Source organism: Salvelinus fontinalis, chromosome 17, assembly GCF_029448725.1.
Source record: "Salvelinus fontinalis isolate EN_2023a chromosome 17, ASM2944872v1, whole genome shotgun sequence".
Taxonomy (NCBI): domain Eukaryota; kingdom Metazoa; phylum Chordata; class Actinopteri; order Salmoniformes; family Salmonidae; genus Salvelinus; species Salvelinus fontinalis.
The window spans coordinates 26887263-26914328 of NC_074681.1; the positions used below are offsets into that span (position 1 = coordinate 26887263).

At 41.3% G+C, this 27066-nt stretch overlaps 1 protein-coding gene across 1 annotated transcript in view; it reads right to left on the reverse strand.

Moving 5' to 3' along the window:
• Positions 1-26840, reverse strand: part of LOC129814075 (cadherin-12-like) — a 38519-nt gene extending 11679 nt beyond the window's left edge. Inside the window, exons 1-8 of the mRNA XM_055866860.1 lie at positions 26352-26840; positions 15594-16017; positions 12176-12470; positions 8221-8340; positions 7336-7503; positions 6756-6943; positions 3559-3812; positions 770-906 (exon numbers count right to left, since the gene is read on the reverse strand). Of these exons, the coding sequence (XP_055722835.1) occupies positions 770-906; positions 3559-3812; positions 6756-6943; positions 7336-7503; positions 8221-8340; positions 12176-12470; positions 15594-15836 (1405 nt within the window). The 5' untranslated portion in view covers positions 15837-16017; positions 26352-26840. The remainder of the gene's footprint in view (positions 1-769; positions 907-3558; positions 3813-6755; positions 6944-7335; positions 7504-8220; positions 8341-12175; positions 12471-15593; positions 16018-26351) is intronic.
• Positions 26841-27066: the final 226 nt, after the last annotated feature.

Consider the following 27066-nt stretch of genomic DNA (forward strand, 5'->3'; position numbering starts at 1 on the left):
GTAGATGTTCATTTTCCCCTGTCCTCAGTGATTCTCTTCAGTGATTCTCTTCAGTGATTCTCTCCACAGAACTAAGAAACAGGATGTACTTTATAACCCAGCCCTAGCCTGTGGTTGACCAATTAGAATTCCTTGTAATAAAACTGGGCCAATGGCCAAATAACAAGTATCTTATTTCAGGTCCAATGTATAAACAATTTGGACCAATGATAACTTGCCATGTAGATATGAGTCCCAGACTGAAATTCCTCCCATGTCTCTGATCCATTAATCATTAATCTTCTATTACAGAAAAACCCTATTTCCATTGATCGTTAGTACTCCATTGACTTTTAGTCATCTATTGACCTCTCGTCCTCTGCGTTGTGTATTTATCTTCAACACATTCTTACACAGGTCATGTGCGCTAGAGATGGGGATGTGTGCTAGTTGGTCTGGGAAGGTGTGATGTAGTTGATGTTTGTAAATATTGTTTGTGTGTATGTTTTGTATTGTTTATAAAAGATTAAACGCATCTTACAAAAAAAGAATGGTCCACCACCCAAAGACCATCCAGGCAACATGACAAAACTGTTGAAAGCATTGGAGTCAACATGGACCAGCGTCCTTGTGGAACACTTTCAATATCTTGCATTGTCCATTCCTCAAAGAATTGAGGCTGTTCTGAGGGCTAAATGGGGTGCAATTCAATATCCTAATGTTTTGTACACTCAGTGTATGTTAAGACATATTATTTACTGTACATATTTACCCTTCGTCCTATACTTACTAACTTTAGTGGCCACAACAGAGATATTGTGCTGCCTATTACTCTCTCTGTCCAACATCTCGTTGGTGGAGATGGTCCCTTCCACAGTATCAATGTCAAAGCAGCCGTCCACAGGCCTCTTCCACTCAGTAGAGTATCTACAAAACATTCACAAAAAACATGAATACATTTAAAAAAAACTACTGAACAGGATTTATTCAACCTCACACAGCATCTGTCAATCAATACTTGCATCTGAACTATTCTTTCCACACCTTCATTCTGTATTTGCATGTACAAATCTTGAAGAATTGTGAAAAGAACAATGGGCAAATGTTGCACAATCCAGGTGTGGTAAGTCTTAGAGACTGTCATTTTCACGTTGTAATCATACCCCTTGAATTATTCCACATTTTGTTGTGTTACAGCCTGAATTCAAAATGGAATCAATTTTCAATTCAGGCTGTAACACAACAAAATGTGGAATAAGTCAAGCGGTATAGTCAAGGGGTATGAATACTTTCTGAAGGCATAATGACAACGTGAAAATGACAATGTGAAAACAATACTTGTAGAAGCACCTTTAGCAACAATTAAAGTTGTGAGTCTTTCTGGTAAGTCTCTAAGACTTACCACACCTGGATTGTGCAACATTTGCCCATTGTTCTTTTCAAAATTCTTCAAGATTTGCCAAATTGGTTGTTGATCATTGCTAGACAACCATTTTCAGGCCTTGCCATGGATTTTCAACAGATTTAAGTCGAAACTGTAACTCGGTGACTCAGGAACATTAACTGTCTTCTTGGTAAGCAACTCCAGTGTAGATTTGGCGTTGTGTTTTAGGTTATTGTCCTACTGAAAGGTGAATTAATCTCCCAAGTCTGGTGGAAAACAGACTAAACATGTTCTCCTCTATTATTTTGTCTGTGATTGTCTCCATTCCGTTTCTTTTTAATCTTTAAAAACTCCCCAGTCGTTAACGATTACAAGCATACCCATAACATGATGCAGCCACCACTATGCTTGAAAATATGGAGAGTGGTACTCAGTAATGTGTGGCATTGGATTTGCCCCAAACATAACGCTTTGTATTCAGGAAAAAAAGGTAATTGCTTTGCCCCTTTTTGGCAGTTTTACTTTAGTGACTTGTTGCAAACAGGACGCATGTTTTGGAATATTAAAAACAATTCAGTACAGGCGTCCTTCTTTTCACTCTGTCAATTAGGTTATTATTGTGGAATAACTACAATGTTGTGGAGTAACTACTCAGTATTGTGGAGTAACTACTCAGTTTTCTCCTATCACAGCCATTAAACTCTTTAACTGTTTTAAAGTCACCATTGGCCTCATGGTTAAATCAATGAACAGTTTCCTTCCTCTCAACTGAGTTAGGAAGGACGCCTGTATCTTTGTAGTGACTGGGTACATTGATACACCATCCGAAGTATAATTAATAATTTCACCATGAACAAAGAGATATTCAAGGTGCCCTATCTTGCGAGGCATTGGAAAACCTCCCTGGTCATTGTGGTTAAATATGTGTTTGAAATTCACTGCTTGACTGAGGGACCTTGAAGATAATTGTATGTGTGGGGTACAGAGATGAGGTAGTCATTCAAAAAACATCCAGTCCATGCAACTTATTATGTGACTTGTTAAGAACATTTTTACTCCTAAGTGTATTTAGTCTTGCCACAACAAAGGGGTTAAATACTTATTGACTGAAGACATTTCAGCTTTTCGTTTTTATTTATTTGTAAACATTTAGAAAAAAACTTTGACATTGTGGAGTATTGTATGTAGGGCAGTGACCAACAAAATCTCAATTTAAACTATTTTAAATTCAGGCAGTAACACAACAGAATGTGGAAAAAGTCAAGGGGTATGACTACTTTCTGAAGGCACTGTAATAGAACATCTGAATGTAATAGGTCTATAGAGATAGATAGGCCTAAATAATGTATTGGTCCCGAAGGAGAAATGTCATAACGATTAATCAAATAAAGATCAAGGCAATGACCGCAAACATTACACAGAAGAATACTCACTCTCTTTTCATGTAGAAACTAGGGATGCGTCCCAAACAGCACCTTATTCCCTATATAGTGCACTTCTTATGACCAGACCCTGATCAAAAGAAGTGCACTATATAGTGAACATAATGCCATGTGGTTGTGTTCTGATCAGCATTCTAGTATGTTTAAGTGTTTCATGTCCCATGAAAACAATGACAAATGTAATGCTTTCAAATATTAAGCAGACATCACAAAGAAGGCCTTTTGAACAAGGTGAATTACTGCCTCCTTCATTTCTAGCAAGACATTAAATATTCATCGATAACAAAAAACACACTGCTGGGCCACAACATATTTTTATGTTCTTGTGCAAGAGATGTCCTGCGTCTCACGCTCTGTCTCTCCACACCAACAGAGTGGAAGTCAACTGTACTTGAAAAACATTTGGAAGAAGAAGAAAAACAACAAGCCAAATGTATATTAGTTGTCAGTGTTCATAACTCTGAGGAGCAAAGTGTGTCTCTGTTGGTTAAATCAAACATCCAACACTCCAGCCACCTGACCAAAATGCTCCCATCTCGCTAAATAGATACAGTAAAGTTGATCTATGTTGACAGCTTTTTCTTTTTGTCATTTAAGGTGTCAGATACAGGTGCCCAATTGGAAAATACCTCAATCCATCATGGTCCCATTGCTCAACACCAGCCTTGATGAATCTCAATTTGATTAACCATACAGTAGGTAAATATGACTTACCATACATGTATATATATAAATGTATTCAAGAGTCCTTACCTAACTGCGCTGGTACTTGCATCTAGGTCCTGCGCTGTAACAGATCCAATGATGGTGCTAACAGGAGTGTCCTCATACACATCTATGGTGTAAGAGGTCTTAGTGAACACAGGGGGTTCGTTCACATCCAGCACGTTGACCTTGACGGTGGCAGTGTCTTTGAAGGGGCCCCGGTGCAGGAACCGGGGATCCAGATGAGCATTGGAGGCCTCCACTTTAAAGGTGTACGATCTTTTGGTTTCATAGTCGAGATGCTGAAAGATAATGAATGAAAGGTGAAATGCATGTATTATTCATAGTAATCAAATCAACATAGAATCAGTATTTATAAAATTATTCACACTGTCAAAATCAGAATGCATTTCATGTAAATGTTCTGTGATATGAATATAGTGTGTGCAATGGTCAAATATAGTGCTTTGTTCAGTTTGTTAACACCTCTGTTCGGTTTCGTATGCTCAACAGACACGGAAGTTAAGCACTTTGATTTGGAAATATGCACGTTAACTGCACCAACCAAGATTGATTTATGTTAAATGAATAAAAAATAGTTGGTTTCAATGTTATTTTATCAACAGACTCATGTTCTTCAGTGTCTCAGTTTTTAAGCAATTTGAGACTTGAAAAGCCAATGTTTGGGGTTTTAACACATTTTCAGGAAGACATTTTGAGAACAGCTTTCTAACCCTATATTATAGTCTCACATTAACTCAGCTGGGTCCCTAGTTAGCGTTGACAGCAGAGCAGTTTTCACTGTCAACACACACACAGCAGTCCCTGTCTGAGACACACAAATGCAAAAGCCTGGTTGTCTGTGGAATGGGCAGCCACCCTGCTGACTGCATAACAACCAGACAGACAAAAGGACTGGGTAGGAGATGCAGGAGGACAGATACCACAGCATGTGTGCCATCCCATCCAAAAAGCACCGCTCAGCGTTACCTGCAGGGAACACAATTCTTGCAACATTGCAAATTAGCAGGGACAATATTCCTTATCTGGAAAGTGAACCCATCCGTTGTTGGTTTGGGCCTATATCCTCCTACTCTACCTCCCACCCACAACCTAGTGACAATTCCTTCTTATTATCGGCACAGAGGTGTCAATTACAACATTTGTGCCAGGAAGCTCCTGCTGTTTTCACTGTGCACTCCTAGGTGCCTGACTCATCATCAAGGAGATCCATGGGATTGCATAGCACCTCAACCTCCCACTTCATGTGTGAGGGCACACTTTTTTAAATTCACTGATAACCTACATGGTAAAAACTGTTTTAGGAATATACCAGAGTTTGGCTTGGAAAGAGATCATATTATCTCAAATAAATAAAATAGATGACTGTGGTTGATATTCTAACGTATAAAGGTTTGACATTTCCATATCAAAGTGCTTGACTTCCTGCATACTACAGTTTTTTTAATAATCGCTTTGGTGCTATTTCGGTTGGAACTCCTGGAGTCTTGAAGCATATGATAAATTGGGCGTGCATTCAGGCCTAAACTAAATCCAGCACTGTCCAATGTAGAAACAAAGTATAGACCCAATATCTTGACACATAAATACATTTAGAGGCCATTTGAATCCCACAGACGGTTTATCTATCGTTTCACTATAATCTTTTATTTTGACGGAGTCGATTATCCCTTGAAACGGTTACTCTTCCAAATCCTCTTGTCACAAACTGTGGCAAACTTTGGCTGAGCCCTCCCCAAATCAGCCATTTTCCATACTTTCCTCCATCACCTGGGCTTTCACAGTTTTACAGGAGCTGTTTTAGCAGAGGAACATGGGGGGAGGGGGTTGTAGTTGATCACTGTGTCTCTACCACCTGGTGATCCACTAGCAGTCATTTTGAGGTATCATTCTGCAGTGTCAGGTAAATGGTCATGTTGGGCTACTTGTCAGGACCTTGTAGGTGTCTTACAGTTAGAGAGCAGGAAGAAACAGATCACTAACAAGGATGGCTGTGATACAAACAGCTACAAATAGATGGCTCTAAAATCATTTCAATTTCAGAAGGCAAAAGTGCCTTTGTATATTCCCACTATGCATTTGCAAGAAAGTGCCAAATGTTTTGAATGTTCATTGTCAACATCCAGAAAAGTGCAAGTAGTGCTTTGATATACTTATATCGAGGTAACTCACAGAGCTGCAAGATACACACCCCATCTGTGAATAATAACATAATCCCAGCCCAGACAAGACATGCACTCAAACCCAGTTCAAAAGCTTTGGTGCAACTATCCACTTATGTGAAGATAGGATACCAGTATTTGGGAGTCTGTGGGCCACAAAGAGAGAAGAATCTGTTGTAAAGGGGCTTTCTAAAGGGATTCCTGCTTGTCACATCCCATCAGGAGTTGTGTTGTCTGATCATAGCCTCAAAGGTATTCATTTTAGACTAAATCCAAACACATCCAAGCACTTTCCTGAAAAAAATATCAAAATACATTTTTAGACTGCCAGAAAATAGGGATCATCAATTTCTCCATATTTCCTCATGGTTAGGTTCTGAGGATGGTTTGTAGTTGTAATAAAAGTATCAAGGCACAAGGCGAGACCCAAATGCAGACACAGGAGGCAGGTTGGAGTCTTACAATGTTTATTATTAATTCAAAGGGGTGGGCAAGAGAATGGTCGTGGACAGGCAAAAAGGTCAAAACCAGATCAGAGTCCAGGAGGTTAAGAGTGGTAGACAGGCTCGTGGTCAAGGCAGGCAGAATGGTCAGGCAGGCGGTTTCAAAGTCCATAAACAGGCATGGGTCAAAACTGGGAGGACTAGAAGAAGGCGAATGCAAAAAGCAGGAGAACGGGAAAACCGCTGGTTGACTTGGAAACATACAAGACGAACTGGCACAGAGAGACAGGAAACACAGGGATAAATACACTGGGGAAAACAAAAGACACCTGGAGAGGGTGGAGACAATAACAAGGACAGGTGAAACTGATCAGGGTGTGACAAAAATGACATATGCAGCAATTATCTATCAATATTCCAAGGCCTAAGTAGTACGTTAGTTTAATTATCTAAATGAGCACAGCTTTGCTCCTGATCTATCATAACAGACCTGCAATTCTTACTTGAGAAACTGGCCCAAAACAGAGCGCTATGGAGGTCATTTGTGGACCTTTCCTCAACAGAGAGTAAAAGGGTTCAAGTAAAATAAAGTGATTGGTGAAGGGTTGTTAATTCCTACCTCACTGAGGACTATGATTCCCTCTTGACTGTGCCCGTTGGAGGTGATGTTAAACATGTGTCCTTCATCTCCAGGAACAATAGAATATTCCACCTCTGCATTCTTCTCAGAGTCCAGGTCATGAGCTCTGATCTTCCCCACTGCTGAGCCCACTAACGAAGACTCTGGGACCCTGAGGTGGAATATACCTGCCATACAGTAAGAATAGATTCAAATGTAGAAATACAAAACATGTCATTGGCTGCTTTTTGTATGAGTCAAGTCTCGGCTCTAGTTTTATGTAAGGGCCAGAGACTCACTTTACCCTCTTTTAATAACGTGAAGCCTATTTATACAAGTATCACTTCACTGGTGTTGCTAAACCATTGATTATATATAAACAGCTCATACAAATATGAATTACCTAATTATAATTGATTAACACTAACACTAGTTAATTATTAAAGTAACATCTAGTTGCCTAGAGATATGATGAGATCCCTTATGTGCAGAAAGATTCCCTTTCAGTGCCCACAATATTGTTAAATTCATTGGGTAATAGCAAACAAAACCATAGTTATTAAAATGCAATTTGGCACACTTTTTGAAAACCTGGGTGGGTTGTCGTTGACGTCGCTGAGGGTGATGTTGATGGTGGTGGTTCCAGCTAGTCCTCCCAGCTGACCGCCCATATCCTTTGCCTGAATAAGGACCTGGTAAAGCTCCTTCACTTCACGGTCCATGTTAGGCAACGCAGTTCTAATAACCCCTGTTCAAGGTCACAAAAGGAGAAGATGTGAGAGAGAGTGTGTGTGTGTGTGTGTGTGTGTGTGTGTGTGTGTGTGTGTGTGTGTGTGTGTGTGTGTGTGTGTGTGTGTGTGTGTGTGTGTGTGTGTGTGTGTGTGTGTGTGTGTGTGTGTGTGTGTGTGTGTGTGTGTGTGTGTGTGTGTGTGAGAGTGTGAGAGAGTGTGAGAGAGAGAGAGAGTCAAGCAAGAGTAAAGAGTAGTGAGGGGGAGAAAGAGAGATGAGTTGTGATTATAAGAGATTGAATCCCCTTTGATGTTTGTCGAAGGAATAGAGAAGAGGTGGATTTTGACTCATGCATTCATTTGGGAGAATGTTACACATCTGTGTAGGATGTCATAAAAGGGAGAGCTTTGACACTGTGCAAATACTAATCTGACCTAATAGTGCCTCTACCTGTGTGAATAGCGTTTGATCAGGAGTGAGTCTCGTGGTACGGGTACTAAAGGGTCACAAGTTGCCACCGACTACGAGTAATCCTGATTGAATGTGTTCCCCTATACTCTGTCCAACTTCAGCTGCAATAGAATCTCAAAGTATTCACAATAATCACATATTGCAGTGGTACAGCTTTACATTTTGCCATTGTAAAGGCCGGTTACACATGTAACTCTTTAGGTTTTCAAATCTCTCCATTTGACATTGTGGATGTGCCTTGATTTCAACTATTATGTGATCTCACCAGTTTTGGAGTCGACTGAAAAGTAAGGCTGTCCATGTAGGATACTGTAGACGATCCGTGCACTATTCCCATAGGAGGGGTCGTCAGCATCTGTGGCAGTCACCTGCATAACAAAAGTACCTGTCCATCATACAGAGACAAAAGGAAGGAAATTGTTAATAAAGAGTGTTATTTTCATCACTTCGAGCATTACATCTTAAGAATAGTACATGATTCTTTTGAATTCATCATTAAAAATGTAATGATATAATTTGACAAATAGGACCTCCGTACTGAACTGGTGGACCGCGGACCGGATCCGGACCATGAACGGGGTCAATACGGACCCCCCCCCCCCCCCCCAAAAAAATGCTATCATGTAAACACACATAAGACATGTAAGAATGGATAGAATTTCAGGAAATTAGCTCTTAAACAGCGGGGGAATAAGCTTTATGAATGCGGGAAATTAGCTTTAGAACTGCAACATTTTCTCTCCACCAACAAGAGAGGTGTGAACAGTTTGGGGTCGCATGGGTTGCGAGGTGGGGGTTTGTTACTACGCCGATAAATTACCTTACGCATCCAGATCTTTGCCACCTGCAGTAGGTATCACACCCTGATCTGTTTCACCTCTCTTTGTGATTGTCTCCACCCCACTCCAGGTGTCACCCACCTTCCCCATTATCCCCTGTGTATTTATACCTGTGTTCTTTGTTTTTCTGTTGCCAGCTCGTCTTGTTTGTCAAGTCAACCAGCGTTTTTGTGTCTCAGCCCCTGCTTTTCCCAGTCTCTCTTTTTTTCACCCTCCAGGTTTTGACCCTTGCCTGTCTTGACTCTGAGCCCGCCTGCCTGACTATACTGTCTAACCCTGACCCTGAGCCTGCCTGTCAAACCTGTACCTTTGCCCCACCTCTGGATCGTTGTCCTCTGCCTACCCTGATCCTGAGCCTGCCTGCCATCCCGTACTGTTCCACCACCTCTGGTTACTGACCCCTGCCTGCCTTGACCTGTCTATTTCCTGCCCCTGTTGGATTATTAAACTGTTGTTAATTGGACGTTATCTGCATCTGAGTCTTACCTTCATACCTGATACTAGGAAGTGTATGTGACCGGACCGTCTCAAATAGTACTCCTGCTAAAGGATATCTAATGTAATTCAAAGCAAGATATTGAAAACTTGGCTGAACTTTTTTGATCAAGGCTGAAGCTGAAGCTTCCTCTACATGGAGTTTAGACTTCATGAGAATTAAGAGATGATGGTCTTAAAATCTAATTGTTAATATAACTTTTCGTAATTGTATTTATCAGACAGATAGATGGGAGAAGTTATGTCACCCAACAAAATTATTGAATAAAGTACAGGAAGCATATTAAGCAGGCATAAATAATATAAAGACTAGGCCTTTAGTGGGAAGCACGAGGTAGACGTTTTCTTATTTCATTTCTTATTTCATTTTCATATCCTTGTTTCTTTTGTTTGTGTTTCTGCGATTTCACCACAGGAGGTTGGTGGCACCTTAACTGGGGAGAACGGGCTCGTGGTAATAACTGGAGCGGAATTAGTGGCATGGTATCAAATACATCAAACGAGTGGTTTCCATTTGCGCCGTCCCGGACATTATTAAGAGGCGTTCTCCCCTCAGCAACCTCCTGTTGCTTTCACTGACCGCTCATGTGTGCTCTACTGTGTGTGCATCCTAGAGCGTGGGTGAGTATTTGTGGCCACAGTTTCACGATTGTCAGTATTTTCAGCATAGACTTAGGACATGGCATTGCATCATTGTATCTGTCTCATTATGGCGTCTGTGAGAGCATGGACAGCGCTATTGAGGCCTTCTTCATTTTGAAGCGGTCAATTTTCTTCTTCTACTACTTCTGAGTTGGTAAACAAACTGTAACAGTGCATACTGCCCCCTGGAGTGTGTTGTTTGAACAGGTATAAAGCCAAGGTTTGCGATTTACTGCCACCTGCAGTTATGAAATGTTTGCTCACAAGTATAATTAGTTGGCTGATCCCTCCCGATGACCCGGGTGGGATCATGTGATCCTTCTTTAACCCATAGGAAGTCCCATCCAGTTGATTATTTAAAAATAGTTTCAGTCCTTAATGGTGCTGCCAATGCTAAATAAAGCCTTTTTAGTTTTTTGACAGCTGGACCTCGTTCAGTAGCCAAACATTGCTGAACATTGTGGATATGCCACGAGTAGAGACAAAGTGATTCCTTTTTCTAAATGTCAAAGAGGGGTGTTGATTCTACATAGCATATTTCTGTCTGAACGTACCAAAACATTGCATCCTGCTGAATGCACCCCTGGTCTGTTTGTCAGGTGGGCGGTCACGTTTGTTTTGCAATCAGAGGACCACTTGTTTGAGCCCAGTAAGGGGACAGGGACAGTGGCGGAAGAGAAGCCGGTAGCAGCACAGTGACACAGGTAACATGTACATACATTTCTTTAGAACATAAGGAGAGTAATACATATATGATGATCATGCTACCACTTTTCGGTGACAGCTGTGGTTACTGATAATGTGTCAGTGTGACTCCATTGGTTGTCACTAAAACTGTCCTGTCACCAAAAAACTGTCCTCCCATTAAAGCCAATACTATTAACATCTACTGGCGCTGGTGAATCCTTACCACATACATGTGCACTCTCTTTGTATAATCCTTTCCTCCTACTTTATTAACAAAATGTCCTTTCCTCCTATCCTAGCTTCCTTTATGCCTTTTTCTATCTTCCTTTCCTCATTTCCTAGTTGAATTTCCTTGAAACCTTGCCTTACTTTCCTCTCCTCCTTTGGTTGCCCTGCTCCTTTTCTTTTCCTCCTCTTCTAGCTTCCTTTCCTCCCATCCTTTGATTTTCTAGCTCCACTTCCTCCTATCCATTCCTGTTCCCTTTCCTCCTTTACTAGCTCCTTTTTCTAGGAAAGGAGGAAAAAGAGATAGGAAAGGAAACTTGGAAAGGAAATAAGGATACCGGCAAGGAAATTAATTAAGGAAACCTTTATAGGAAATTATACTAGGAATGGATGTTAGGAAAGGAATCTAGGAAAGGAGAAAAGGATGCGTAGGACCTATCGGAGGAAAGTGAAAATACGTAAGGAAGTTAGGAAAGAGGGGAAACAAATCTAGGAAAGGAAAGGAGAAAAGAGAGCTAGGAAATTAAAGAAGGAATGGGTTTAGGAAAGGAGGAAAGGAAGCTAGGAAAGGAAAGAAGGAAAGGGATTTAGCAAATGAAGATAGGCAAGGATGAAAGACTCAAACCTTACTGAGACTGACTCAACTTCTACTGAGACTGACTCAACTCTTATTGAGACTTAATATGGATACCTTATCCATGGTATCCCACCTGTGCTCAAATGAGGTAGGAGAACTAACTGCTTTTACTTTGATTTAATATCAATTCAGTGTTTTGTACCACTTAATCCTTTTGTACCATTTAAACACGGACATAGAATGTATCATATAAAGACTGAAAATGTTTGGCTATAGGCCAAATTGTTAGCAATCTTTAGGTTTCTACCACTGCCCATGGTGATCAGTGCACGGTGCAAACGTTTCGAAAAATGGCATGGTTTGTTTGAGACTAGCAACATTTGTTGAGTCCAGTCCACCACAATAAACTGTGAATGAATGTCACCTGCTTCAATGTGTGTTTTTTTGTATAAAATAATGGACTTTATTCCTTTCCACTGCAGAAACATTTCAACACAAAAACACCAATGCCACCTGACTGCCATGACTTGAAATGAAACCAAGCAACAACAACCGTTGCCTATCATTTCATTTGGAGTCAGATCTCAATCATATGATTCTATGAAGGTAAAATTCCTAGACAGTAGAACTAGGCCTGTATTCCTACAGGATTCCCTTCAAATACCCTAGTGTAGCTTAATGTCCAATTGTCATCATAGCTTTACTCCATATGGATTTGTATAAGCCAAAAAGTACTTTATAGGTGCCTTTCTTACCCCCAGGTGACATCTCTGGGACACTGGCTGTATATGGGCCGTCCAAGAACTTTGGTTCATTGTCATTGACGTCTTGAATTTTTATGATGAATTCAGACTCAGGCTCCAGAGGCCTGCCTGTGTGCATGTCCACAGCCTGGGCTCGTAACGTGTAGTAAGACTTCACCTCTCGGTCCAAACCCATCAAGGCATGGATGTCACCTGTCGTCTGGTCTATGGTGAAGATGGTTCCGACTCCTTCTCCTGATAGAGTGTACTTCACGTCGCTGTCGCCCCTGTCCAGGTCAGTGTGAAGCTGCATAGAGAAAACATGTTGTATTTGTCAGTGAATCAAAGTAGGAATACACATGTACTTGGCCTAGATCTTTATGTGACTTGAGCATAAGTGCATACTGTGGCTTGTTTGATGGATGACAAGGGGACAAAGTTTTGTTGCTGAGCTGTGTCTATTTCCTCCTCGTCATTCCTTCCTTCCAACCGTCACTGACCATATGGAAATGCTGAGGACATGTTGTGCCCTTGATAGATACATATAGTGGCAGAGCACAGTCCCCGAGTCAATTAAGACATCCTTTAGTTGACCTGTGGCTTGGTTATCCCATAAAGGGATTTATTACTTAGGGTGGATGGCAAGGTTTTACATTGCAGATAATCCATGAGCCACAACAATAACGATCAAATGGGATGAGAGTCCCAATCTATTCCCTATGTCAGGGGTTGGCAACTAAATTCAGGTCATGGGGCTGGACCATAATTATAATAATTTGCACATTGCAAATTGACCACAACTAAGCACAAAAAAGATTGCATTTGAAAATAAGAATCATTTCATACCTTGATTACATTAAGACACGATCACGTATGTCTATTTCTTTACTCGTGGGAATACTTTCCTAAATACTTTTTTTTTGTTGCTCATTTCCTTGTGATTTTTTTACTAAAAACTTTGGAGGGCCACGCCTGTTTTTGCCTGTTGCCGACCCCTACCCTATGTAGTGGACTACTTTTGACCAGGGCCTATAGGGTTCTGGACAAAAGTAGTGCACTATATAGTGAATAGGATGCCATTTGGGACTCAGATGGTGATTCAGTTTCAGTATGCAGGGGACAATAAAACCCTTTCTATCCATGAGATGAATGGTTTATTTAGAAAGTCAGTGAATTGAATGTAATTAAATCAGAGGGCTGAAGCTCAAGACACGTTCACTCATTACATTGTTTTATGTCCATTCCCTCACCGTCTGATGTACCACATTCAGCAGGCAGAACACGATTTTACTCTTGACAGTGGGTTCGGATATAATGAGTTTTAAAGGGAATCAGATATTAATGGAATTTGTGGTACACCAATAAGAACTAATGAAACCTACACAGGAACAATGTCTGGATTAAAATAAATCGGGAGGAAATAAATATTTTAATAGAATAACAGTATCCATCCAGTGCTATAATGTAGAGGAATCACTTGTTTCCTGAGTACAAAGCAGTGTTGGGATGGGTGTATCTGTCGGCATCAGGCAGATATAGAAAAGAATGAGGTGTTGATATTTAGCTGAATCCATATACTATGATACAACCTGTGGTCTGTCTGATAATTTGTCTTACTGGTTCCCCTGTATGTGACTAACATCTCATTGTAAAGATTATTCACCAATAAGGAATAGTGGGCAAGGGGTCGATATATCCTTGACCAAAAAGGTTTGAGATGTGAGTCTTTTTCATGATTGAAGAAAATGATGATCAGTTTATTATCTGATGCAGCATTTCTCTGCAATACATAGTCATGTGGGCTAGTGGCTATACATATACTGGTTTTCTACTTTGTAACTGCAAACATGCAATGCAAAATAGTATGATAGCCTAAGTGACATGTTGTAGTTTAAACTGAGAAGTGTCTATCCTTGAGAGACCCAACAAGAATGCTTAAATGATCATCAGTACCACAAACAATTTAACCCAGTGATTTAGACTAGTGAGAAGCTTAGTGTGTTTTAGCTCAGACCAGACAAGCCCACTAGCTCAGTCTTCCTTGCAGATGGCATTTGCTTAGTACGGGGCCCAGTAGCAGACTTTTTAATTGTACAGAGTACAGTTGCATATAGCTGTTTTCCCATAAGGCTTGCTGAATGTCAGATTCAGGGGCACAAGGCAAGCTGGTGTTTAAATTTGGGTCTTTCACTCTTAGCTGGTCAGCTTTGTCTGTGTCTGCCTCTACAGTTGCATAATACATGGGAACAAACCCAGCAGAGGAGCTTTCGGCAACGTGGATCAGTGGTGCAGTCATTTTCTGTCTTCAAAATGCTCACACAAAGGTGTGCGATTAATGGTAGAAAATGCTTTATCTCCTGTTTTAGCCAGGAAGGCCTGTTGGTAAATTCAAAGTTGTCATTTGTATCTGTTTATAAATCATAGTGTTGTCTTGCTAAATCTCTTTACAAAGGCGACATAGAAACAATAACCAAAGCAATGGCCGAGGAAAGTCTTTGGGTGCAAATTATCATGTTATACTGTAATATGCCTCTGTAGGTTTTCTAAATAGAGTAACAGAAACCATTATACAGCTCTCTCTAGCTGGAGGGGGATTCATGAACTGGCAGTCAGATGGTTTTCAAGACAGATTTGGTTTATGTTCCCTTTTCCAAAATTGCTGCTCACAGTGATAATCAAGGTCCTGATCCTTCACACTGTCCCCTATTAACCAGCAACAGATTAATCAGTGGTCTCAGGGCTGGCCGGTTACGACTTCTGCCATCCTCATTCTCAACAGACACTGGTTACATTCAGACACTGGTTACATTCCATTTGGGGATGCACCCACTGTGAGGAGTGAATCACTCAGTAATTGTAGCATCTGTTTGACAATGTGTGGATGCGACTATCCCATCCTTCCTTTCTCAGCCAACAGAAATACATCCAGCGGGACTGTGCGTGCTGAGAAAGGCTGTAGTAGATTGCCTTGGCATCAGCAGCTGACAAGTCAATCTAAGCCATTATTTCATTTGAGCTGGAAGTGCCAGATTCCAGAATGGTTCTTAATGCCTCTTAAAATTTGATTTGGAACTGCCCAAAAATCCCTTTCACTTCCTCTGTGTGTGGATAATTAGAGCCGATGCTGAGAAAATTGCAAAATCTCAGTCAGAAGCGATCAAGCAGCTCAAGCAATTAGATGTGATTCGTGTCGTGCTGCTTGTATTCCTATATTCTTTAAGTCTTAACGGACAGCGGCACAAGCCTTCGAACTCCTCAGTTTGATTTCTGACCTCAAACTGTCATCACAAGAATAAAGACAGAGGTTTACATTGATTAGTCTTAGAGAACCATAACATTGAACTTATGTTGCCTTTCTTTTCCAACCTACTGTGGGAAAGTTGATATAGATAAGTCTGAATTGAATGCTTTAAAATGATGGTGGCCTTACCTTTCCAACATATTGTGGGTCCGATCCCATATATTCCTCCAGTACAAAGAACTGGTTCCACACCCATCCTCTCTTCACCCTCTGAACCCCTGACGCCACATGTCTCCTCAGTCCCAGTCCTTCCACACCCCTCAGGTGTTGCTCTCTTCCCATCATGCTTTGGGGCGGCGCGTGGAGGGGAGCCAGGAAACCTTTGTCCAAGAGAAACCAAAAGACCAACAGCAGACCGTTCCTTGTAATCATTGGCAATCTGGGCAGTGGAGTATCTCCGTTGAATTCCAGTGAGAGACTGTCAGTGAGACAATATCAGCTGGGTTGTAGATCCAATGAAGAAAGGGATAGGAGGATGTTGTGGTGACATGGGTAGATTGGTCTCCAAGATGTTTGGCTTCTCACTCAACAAGTCCCTCATTACCTAGGTCTCCTGGTGGAAAGAGGGAAGACATGGGCTTACTTTACAATGCAGTTAAAGTAGTTACAAGACAACATGGAAAATAATCTTATCCACCAGCCAATTGAACCTATCTCTCTCTATATGTGGTAGCAATATAGCCTGGGGACGAGATTACATACAAAGTACTGCATTGAAATAAACAGCAGTACTTCATACAGTCCCAATCTTATAACTGGCACATCAGTAACTCATCATCATTATTAACAAACTCTGCTCCGATTATATCTACTCATTTTGAGGTCAAAATGCACTTTCTATGTTCGTCTAGTCAACCTTGACAGTATCTTACCGGGGGGATTTTACGGATAATGATTCCGGAAAAATGAAACATGAGCAAATTGGTCCTCTGGCGTGCATTTAATTCTGCGAGTCAGGCTATGTAAAGTTAGTGGAGCAGGAGAAGACATCAAACAAAGTCACACACAGAGGAAAGGGAGATGAGCAAAAATGACGAGACTCCACGTCCAGAAAAATCACTGTAAGGGAGCATGAAAGATACAATATATTGTGCCAGTGTCCAGGAATTGGTCCAAACATTGATTTTACTTGAAGTGACTGGAGGAAACTGGATGAGACAGTGCCAGAGCTAGATGTCAAGGATCCAGGTTCTCTGTCAGTGTTTTGACTTTCTAATTTACTTTGCATAAAGTATGTGACATTCCTGCATTTCTAACAACAACTGCATACTGGAGATTAGAGAATAGTTTACATATTGCATAATTAACTAGAATTCCTGTCACCTTTTGACTTGAAGGGGATACTTTGTAGTCCCCTTCAAAGACATTGCACACTAGTTGTTGTGAAGGCTTATGTCCTCACCCTTAACCTCTGGCCATGCCCCTCCCTTGCCACTCACCTCAACCCTCTCCACTCTGTTCATTAGCACCCTCCAGTCTTCCTTATTCTGTTGGTAAGTGCATGGGGGGGCCAACTTATGTTTTCCTTTCCATTTTGTGAGTGACTGACAAGTGAGTACCTTTCATTATTGAAGAATATGTATACATGTTCATATTAGGATCCTTGTTAAAGTTAGTGTATATTCTGCATGTACCATTTCCTGTCAGTCCAGCATTTGAGATGCATTTCAGTTATCCATTTTGCACTTGTCAGTCATGCTTGTATGTTAAAATGTGTTTGTATCCCCCTCTTGTATTTCCCTAGTAAACCTCAACGTTATCCTGGAACTGTTCCCCAAGTGCTCCTGTGTCTGTGTGTGCAATAAACCCCACTACTTGCTTCATCTCTTCGTTTCATCTGCCTTATCGACGCGCCATGGTGGCATTCTGAACCAGTCAAAACTTCTTTAAACAGTCCACCTCTTCTAAACTAGTGTTAGTTGTTAACAGTGCAGCGTCTGTATGCATAGTACTGAATGACAGCTGTAGGCCCACTTCCACTGATCCCGCCCCTCATCCCTCTTTACTTCTATCCCTCCCCCTTCAAATCTGCTTCAACAGACCGGTTTATTTTTAGCTTCGGGTTTATACAAATTTACAGTAGTTTCTCTCCTTCATTGTGCGATGGTAGGCTATATATTCCCTGGTTAACAGGTTATTGTGCATCCATGTATTCTCTGGAGGCTAAACCCCCGCTGTTCTTATCTGTCTGGAAGGCAAGTCCCAAGATTGTACAAAATGTCCTTGTATCGTGCCACACTCGGCTATTCCATATCCCACTTTCTGAGATTGAGTGGTCACCGAATGATGACAACATCTGACTGATGACGTGTTGAATGATCTTGTTGATTATAGTACCTGCATCCATATGACTTTTTGACACAAATTATATTGTTGTGTCCTATAAAGTACTGTTTGACTTAATGAGTAGGCCATCATAAGTCATCACTGTTATTTTACAGTTGATGTGAGATGTCTTCTGTAGTTTCTGCCTCCAGAGCAGAAGGCCTAATGAGAACAGACGTGTGTGTGTGTGTGTGTGTGTGTGTGTGTGTGTGTGTGTGTGTGTGTGTGTGTGTGTGTGTGTGTGTGTGTGTGTGTGTGTGTGTGTGTGTGTGTGTGTGTGTGTGTGTGTCTGTGTGTGTAGTGGGAGCCTGCATGGCACAAATACTGGCAAAGGAGGGCTCAACCAACCCCCTTACTGCACAAACATGTGACTTAACAGACAGCCACCCCTAATCTGATAGTAGGGTGTTAGATGCCCACTATTCTCCCTTAGCTGAGCTCAGGTGACTACATACACCATAGACATTAGGTCACACACACACATTTAGCTCAGGCCGATCCATCTCATAGCCGCAGCTCATGAACTCCATGAGAAGCAGATTTTGATTGACATGGAAAATAAATCTTAATCAAAAAATGTTATTGAATCACATCAACGCGTTCCTCTAATCAAACTGAATAGCACCGAATAATTTCAAACTAAAACTTATCGTTCCTGTATTGTATTGATCCTGTATGTACAGTACATTCAAAAAGTATTCAAACCACATTTCGTTACGTTACAGCCTTATTCTAAAATGGATTACATCGTTTCCCCCCCCTCATCAATCTACACACAATACCCCATAATGACAAAGCAAGAACAGGTTTTTAGAAATTTTTACAGATGTATTAAAAATGTAAAACTGAAATATCTTTACTCAGTACTTTGTTGAAGCATCTTTAGCTGAAATGACAGCCTAGAGTCCTCTTGGGTATGACGCTACAAGCTTGGCACACCTATATTTGGGGAGTTTCTCCCATTCTTCTCTGCAGATCCTCTCAAGCATGGTCAGGTTGGATGGAGAGTGTCGCTGTACAGCTATTTTCAGGTCTCTCCAGAGATGTTCGATCGGTTTCAAGTCCAGGCTCTGGCTGGGCCACTCAAGGACATTCAGAGACTTGTCCCGAAGCCACACCTGCGCTGTCTTTGTTGTGTGCTTAGGGTCGTTGTCGTGTTGGAAGGTGAACCTTCAACCCAGTCTGAGGTCCAAAGCGCTCTGGAGGAGGTTTCCATGAAAGATCTCTGTGTACTTTGCTCCGTTCATCTTTCCCTCGATCCTGACTAGTCTCCCAGTCCGTGCCGCTGAAAAACATCCCCACAGCATGATGCTGCTACCACCATAGGGATGATACCAGGTTTCCTCCAGACATGACGTTTGGCATTCAACCCAAAGAGTTCTATCTTGGTTTTATCAGACCAGAGAATCTTGTTTCACATGGTCTGAGAGTTCTTTAGGTGCCTTTTGGCAAACTTCAAACTGGCTGTCATGTGCCTTTTACTCAGGAGTGGCTTTCGTCTGGCCACTTTACCATACAGGCCTGATTGGTGCAGTGCCACAGAGATGGTTGTCCTTCTGGAAGGTTCTCCCATCTCCACAGAGGAACTTTGGAGCTCTGTCAGAGTGACCATCGGATTCTTGATCACCTCCCTGACCAAGCCCCTTCTCCCCGATTGCTCAGTTTGACCGGTTGGCCAGCTCTAGGAAGAGGCTTGGTGGTTCCAAACGTCTTACATTTAAGAATGAGGGAGGCCACTGTGTTCTTGGGGGCTTTCAATGCTGTTTTGATACCCGTTCTTAGATCTGTGCCTCGACACAATCCTGTCTCTGCGCTCTACGGATAATTCCTTCGACCTCATAGCTTGGTTTTTGCTCTGACATACTCTGTCAACTGTGGGACATTATATAGACAGGTGTGTGCCTTCCAAATCATGTCCAATCAGTTGAGTTTACCACAGGTGGACTCCAATCAAGTTGTAGAAACATCTCAAGGATGATCAATGGAAACCACATGCACCTGAGCTCAATTTCGAGTCTCAAAGCAAAGGGTCTGAATGCTTATGTAAATAAGGTATTTCAGTTTAGAATTTGTAATAAATTTGCAAACATTTCTAAAAACCTGTTATTGTATACAAAAATACAAATAAATTATACATTTTAGAATAAGGCTGTAACGTAACAAAACGTGGAAAAAGGGAAGCGGTCTGAATACTTCCCGAATGCACTCTATCTATCCTGAATAAAAATCTAAAAGTGTTGGTCTCATGAGCTGAAATAAAAGATCCCATAAATGTTCCATATGCACAAAAATATTATTTCTCCCAAATGTTGTGCTCAAATGTGTTTATATCCCTGTTTGTAAGCATTTCTCCTTTGCCAAGATAATCCATCCACCTGACAGGAGTGCCATATCCAGAAGCTGATTAAACAGCATGGTCATTACACAGGTGCACCGTGTGCTGGGGACAATACAATACCACTCTAAAATGTGCAGTTTTGTCACACAACTCAATGCCACAGATGTCTCAAGTTGAGGGAATGTGCAATTGACATACTGACTGCAGGAATGTCCACCAGAGCTGTTGCCAGAGAAGTGAATGTTAATTTCTCTTTCATAAGCCGCTTCCATTATAATTTTAGAGAATTTGGCAGTACGTCCAACCGGCCTCACAACTGCGGACCACGTGCAACCAGGACCTCCAAATCCGACTTCTTCACCTGCGGGATCGTCTGAGACCAGCCACCCAGACAGTTGATGAAACTGTGGGTTTGCACAACCGAAGAATGTCTGCACAAACTGTCAGAAACCGTCTCAGGGAAGCTCATCTGCATGCTCCTCGTCCTTGCTGATGTCAAAGTTGTGAACAGAGTAGCCCATGCTGGCGGTGGGGTTATGGTATGGACAGGCATAGGTTAAGTACAATGAACACAATTGCATTTTATTGATGGTAATTTGAATGCACGGAGACGCCATGATGAGATCCTGAGGCCCATTGTCGTGCCATTCAGCCCCTGCCATCTCCTCATGTTTCAGCATGATAATGCATGGCCCCATGTCGCAAGGATCTGAACACAATTCCTGGAAGCTGAAAATGTCCCAGTTCTTTCATGACTTGCTTACTCACCAGACATGTCACCCATTGAGTATGTTTGGGATGCTCTGGATCAACGTGTACGACAGCGTGTTCCAGTGTCGCGCTGCATGAGGCAAATGGTCGTCACACCAGATACTGACTGGTTTAACGATCCACGCCCCTACCTTTTTTTAAGGTATCTGTGAACAACAGATTCATATATGTATTCCCAGTCATGTGAAATCCATAGATTTGGGCCTAATGAATTCATTTCAATTGATTGATTTCCTTATATGAACTGTAACTCAGTAAAATCTTTGACATTTTTGCATGTTGTGTTTATATTTTTGTTCAGTGTATATAAGTATTGAATCGTCTTGAAAGGGTTAGATGCACATCCCTAAAAGACAGCCATCCCTAATCCACCAGTAGTATCCTTCGGGTTGAGAGATGTGTTTGGAGATGCCCCACAGCATCCCTTGAGAAAGGTAGTAGCAGAAACTTCCGCTGTATTATATTGAATTCAAATGTATAAGACTACAGCAAGCAAGAACAAACTTGTATTTTTTGCATGTGCACCCCATCTCTATATTGAGAGATGTGTCACGACTTTTAGATAGAAACGAAGAACAAGGAATACAAGGACATAGACCATTGCAAAGCATAAAATACTTTTGATGCTGGATCAATATTCAGAGACAAAGGAAATGGTATTGTGTTCGACTGCAATTGTGTTACATAAGAGTCCGTTTTTCATATAAAGTAGAACCCAATATGAACCAGCACAGCCTAGGAACAGTGTTGGCATTATCTCATCAACACATACATATGACCCTCTGGCCTGTATACTGTACAGTACGGTAATGATTTATCCTCAGAGAATTTTTATATCTTTAAAGTCATGGCCAAAGGCACAAACACCACAAACATTTATTTAACCTTTATTTAACTAGGCAAGTCAGTTAAGAACAAATTCTTATTTACAATGACAGCCTACAGCGGCCAAACCCTGTACAACGCTGGGCCAATTATGCACTGCCCTATGGGACTCCCAATCACGGCTGGTTTTGATACAGCTTGGAATCGAACCAGGGTCTGTAGTAATGCCTCTATCACTGAGATGCAGTGCTAGAGCCCCAAGAAAGGATGGTCTGAGATGCCCTTATGGACCATTAAACAATCTGTACTGTATGTTACTACATAATTATCACTCTCTTTCACACACACCACACACTCTCCCTGAAACATTTGCAAATCCTCCCAAACACAAATGTCATCAATCATCCTATGACGTCAAACCAGCTCTGCTGCCCCAGTTGTAGAAGAATTTAGGAATTCTGGTTTGAAATATATCAACACAATTTATCACTGGGTTCTCCACTGCTGACAGTTTAAGTGCTAAATCACAGTTTATAATTTGAATTTGGAATTTGAAGTTTTCAACAAATATGGCCAATTATCTTTATGGGTTGACCAACTTATTTAATGTTGTGTGTACAAGTTAGTCAACTTACTGCATTACATACTGTATGCAGGGCCGGCCCTGCCAATAAGCAAAACAAGTGGCCACTAAGGGGCCCCCCACCAAGGGAACTCAGTCAGGGTCTCAACTTACCAGTTATAATATTACAATACACAAGGTGCAATTTGTAAATTTGGTAGTGCATCAGCAGTTTTCTTCTTGTTATGTCGGTCACTGATAGTCACTCAATTAGCCCATTTTTGGGATTGATAGGTAAATTAGTCCTGCCAACTGTCTAAACTTTGCAGTAATCCTGGCCGATTTACCGACAGGGCACGCAGGACACATGCACAGGGGCCCTGACCTCCAGGGGGCCCCCAATGATTTTGTTAGTCACCCTCACTCAGATATTGTATGATCACGGCAAAATGTGTAGAATTGCAGGACATTTTCTTTAATACTGCAACAACAAAAACATCTCCAATCCATGGCAACATGTGTAGAATTGCTTGAAATGGGCTTTTAAACCGCAAAAATGTATCTCCACCCCATGGCAAAATTAGTATAATTGCATGAAATTAGTTTTAAAACTGCAAAGAAAAATCTGCCCCATCACAAAATGTGACTTGTTTTAGGAAACTAGGCTTATGTCATGCATCACTACTTCACATGAGAGGCATATTTTTATATCACAATGCATTTTTTGGGCAGAAATGCCTTCTGGAACATGTGAACTTTCATGTTCCTTAACAACAAACGTGTATACCATCTGTAAATACGAATAAAATTGTAAAATTATGAGCCTAGTTGGTTTAGCCACGGAAAAAGGTAGGAACCTTCCTGCTAGCCATGATTGGCTTAGATAATGGAAGGGCTGGACATGCCGAGAGATGAGTTAGGATTGGTCTGCCATGTAGCTCACTTCTGTCAATAACATGAGCTGCTTACTATGTGTAGGTAATCCTTTCTAAAGCGGCTTTTTTGAAAGATATCACGAAGAACTGCACAAGTGGCTCTCCACTTTCTGGAGGACCCAGTTTTGAAATCAGTGGAACTCCTGGTGTGAGCAGAGTATGATAGCTAAGGAGATGGAGAAAATGTGGTTTGATTGCAAATGTGGAGGGAGTTGAAAAGAGAACACAGAAGGCTGTTGTATAAAACTGGATTACATCTTCAAACTAAGGGCTTATGGCATCCGTGACAGAGAGGGATAAGCGTTCGTCCATGTGTAAGGGTAAGAGAGTCTAGCTAGCTACATTTTCAGATATTATATCTTTCTAATTTTGTCAGAAAGTAATTTTCATTGCAAGTTCAAGCACACTGTTAGCTAGCTAGCTAACGTTAGCTGGCTGGCTGGCTCGCTAGCTTATGTTATGAGTATGATCTGTGTAGTAATGTTATTCGTATCTCAGATCCATTTGCATTGCTAGTTAATGCTTAATGTTAGCTAGCTATGAAGGGTAGTAACGTTATGAGTTGGGATTAAAAATTAAAATAAATTATTTCAACTTTATTTAACCAGATAGGCCAGTTGAGAACAAGTTCTCATTTACAACTGCGACCTGGCCAAGATAAAGCAAAGCAGTGCGACAAAAAACAACACAGAGTTACACATGGGATAAACAAAAGTACAGTGAATAACAAGACAAAAATCTATATACAGTGTGTGCAAATGGAGTAAGATTAGGGAGGTAAGGCAATAAATAGGCCATAGTAGCGAAGTAATTACAATTGAGCAATTTAACACTGGAGTGATAGATGTGCAGATGATGATGGGCAAGTAGAAATACTGGTGTGCAAAATAACAAAAAAAGTAAATAAAAACAATATGGGGATGAGGTAGGTAGTTGGATGGGCTATTTACAGATGGGCTGTGTACAGCTGCAGCGATCGGTGAGGTGCTCAGATAGCTGATGCTTAAAGTTAGTGAGGGAGATATAAGTCTCCAAATTCAGTGATTTTTGCAATTCGTTCCAGTCATTGGCAGCAGAGAACTGGAAGGAAAGGCGGCCAAAGGATATGTTGGCTTTGGGGATGACCAGTGAGATATACCTGCTGGAGTGTGTGCTACGGGTGGGTGTTATTATGGTGACCAGTGAGCTGAGGTAAGGCGGAGCTTTACCTAGCAAAGACTTAAAGATGACCTGGAAACAGTGGGTCTGGCGACAAATAAGAAGCGAGAGCCAGCCGACGAGAGCTTACAGGTCACAGTGGTGGGTAGTATATGGTGCTTTGGTGACAAAACGGATGGCACTGTGATAGACTGCATCCAGTTTGCTGAGTAGTGTTGGAGGCTATTTTGTAAATGACATCGCCGAAGTCAAGGATCGGTAGGATAGTCAGTTTTACGAGGGTATGTTTGGCAGCATGACTGAAGGAGGCTTTGTTGCGAAATAGGAAGCCGATTCTAGATTTGATTTTGGATCGGAGATGCTTAATATGAGTCTGGAAGGAGAGTTTATAGTCTAGCCAGACACCTAGGTATTTATAGTTGTCCACATATTCTAAGTCAGAACCATCCAGAGTAGTGATGCTAGTTGGGCAGGCGGGTGCGAGCAGCAATTGGTTGAAGAGCATGCATTTAGTTTTATTAGCATTTAAGAGCAGTTGGAGGCCACGGAAGGAGTATGGCATTGAAGCTTGTTTGGAGGTTTGTTAACACAGTGTCCAAAGAAGAGTCAGATGTATTATGGTTCATTTTCTAAACAAAAGACTCCACTATGCAAGTAACCATTTCACTGTACCGTTTACACCTTCCAACAAGCTAGAGTGAACCAAAAACATTATCTAGAAAGTTGCATTTAGTTGCTTGGTTTGCTAGACTGACATATACTAAATCCAACAGATGGATTTATTGGTGTTAAAATTCACCAGTTATGCTATTTTGGACCCCCAGTCTGCTGTGTCATGCAGCCTGTCATTTTTGTGGTTATACAGGGGCGGCAGGGTAGCCTAGTGGTTAGAGTGTTGGACTAGTAACTGAAAAGTTGCCAGATCAAATCCCTGAGCTGACAAGGTAAAGATCTGTTGTTCTGCCACTGAACAAGACACTGTTCCTAGGCTGTCATTGAAAATAAGAATTTGTTCTTATCTGACTTGCCTAGTTATATAAAGATTAAAAAAATAATAATAATATGACAAGTTTGATTTCGGACAACAATAGAATTTCCATGATGTCACTGCAACCACTCTATACAGATATGTCGATAGAAGTAGTATAAACCAGCCTTTAGTCATGAAATCTTTGGTTGTACACTTCCATACTCACTGTTTAGCACATGGCCTCACATGTGAATGCACAAACCACGTGTCAGCAATATCTGTGCTAAATCCCGGCAATAAAATCATGTTTTGTTTTTAAGTGATTTTGAAGAAAGTGGAGAGTCACACATTATATTGTAGCATACTCTCATATTTTATTAATGCAGTGAAGGCAAAAAACGGCACTTGGGCACACAGTGCCTTCATTAGGATTTAGAAAGGAAAGATAAAAACAGAAAGTCAAAGGAAAGAAAACTGAGGCAGTTGTCTTCCTTGCATGTATTTGTGTTTACATTGACACAGAAACAATACCATGGAGCTTTATATGGAATTCTGTGCAATTCTTTATATGGCATTTGTATACCTGCACCACTTGCATCAGTTTCATCCAGTGCAGATCACTGAGCAAAAGAAGACTGACTGGGCTGCTGCATGTTATCACTTCAAATGCAATAAAAACAATCTTTTAATCCATGTAGGCATACTCCATGGGGCTTAATCCAGTTTGGAGTCATGTTAGTAGGATGTTTTCGGGTGGTGATATAGACAGATTTGGTTTGCTACTGTACCAGTAATTTCTTATTTCATTACTGTCACACTTTACTGTCTTTTCGTTATCTATCTTATCTTTGTAAAGATAAAATATTCAGTTCAATTATTATTTTAATGAAACAGTGAAATTAACCCAGTGGGTATAACTACTCCACTTCTCTGTTATGTAATTGTAGCATTTCATCCTCACAAAACAAACAAAACAACTAAGGACCGTAACAGTGAAACATACCTTAACTGTCTCTCGTCAGGCTCCCAGGCTGGTGGGGTTAGACCAAATTAATCCAAACGTCTGATGGTAAAATCGATGAAACTCCCTTGCGAGCAAAGAACACACTCAGACGTACAGCCCTTCAAACACATTCTCTCTCTGTCTCCATCTCTCCCGCTCTCTCTGTCCCGCTCTCTCTCTTTCCCTCAACCTCTCTTATCTCTCTCTCTCTTTCAGTCTCTCTCTCTTTTTCACTCTACCCCTCTCTCTTTCCCTCTCTCTTTCATTCTCCCTCACTTTCCAAGGTTCTCCAATACACTTTGTTCTCACTCTTCTCTCAGCAGACGAGTGTGGAGGAGAGATAAAAAAGGAGCGATAGAGTATAAGCTGTATGTAGTAGTATTGTATGCAGGAGTGCTCAGCAGTGCACATAGCGTAAAGCCAAGTTGCAAGCCCAGCACTCTGATGGGCTCCTGTGCCGCGTTGTGAATATATTTGAGGTGGGTGTCAAGAGCGTCTCGATCCCAATGCTGGTCTGGAATCCTCCTCCCACCTCTAGATTTCTGGATAAGTAGAGGGGAGGAACCAGTGATGTGCTCTGTCGTGGTCGTCATCTGAGGAGTTTACTTGTGCCCTGAGACTTTGATTGTAAATAGCCTCACCATGATTTATTACTAATGCAATTACTGATACAATTGTTGTGTCATAGGGTTTTATTTTTTACTTATTTAACCTT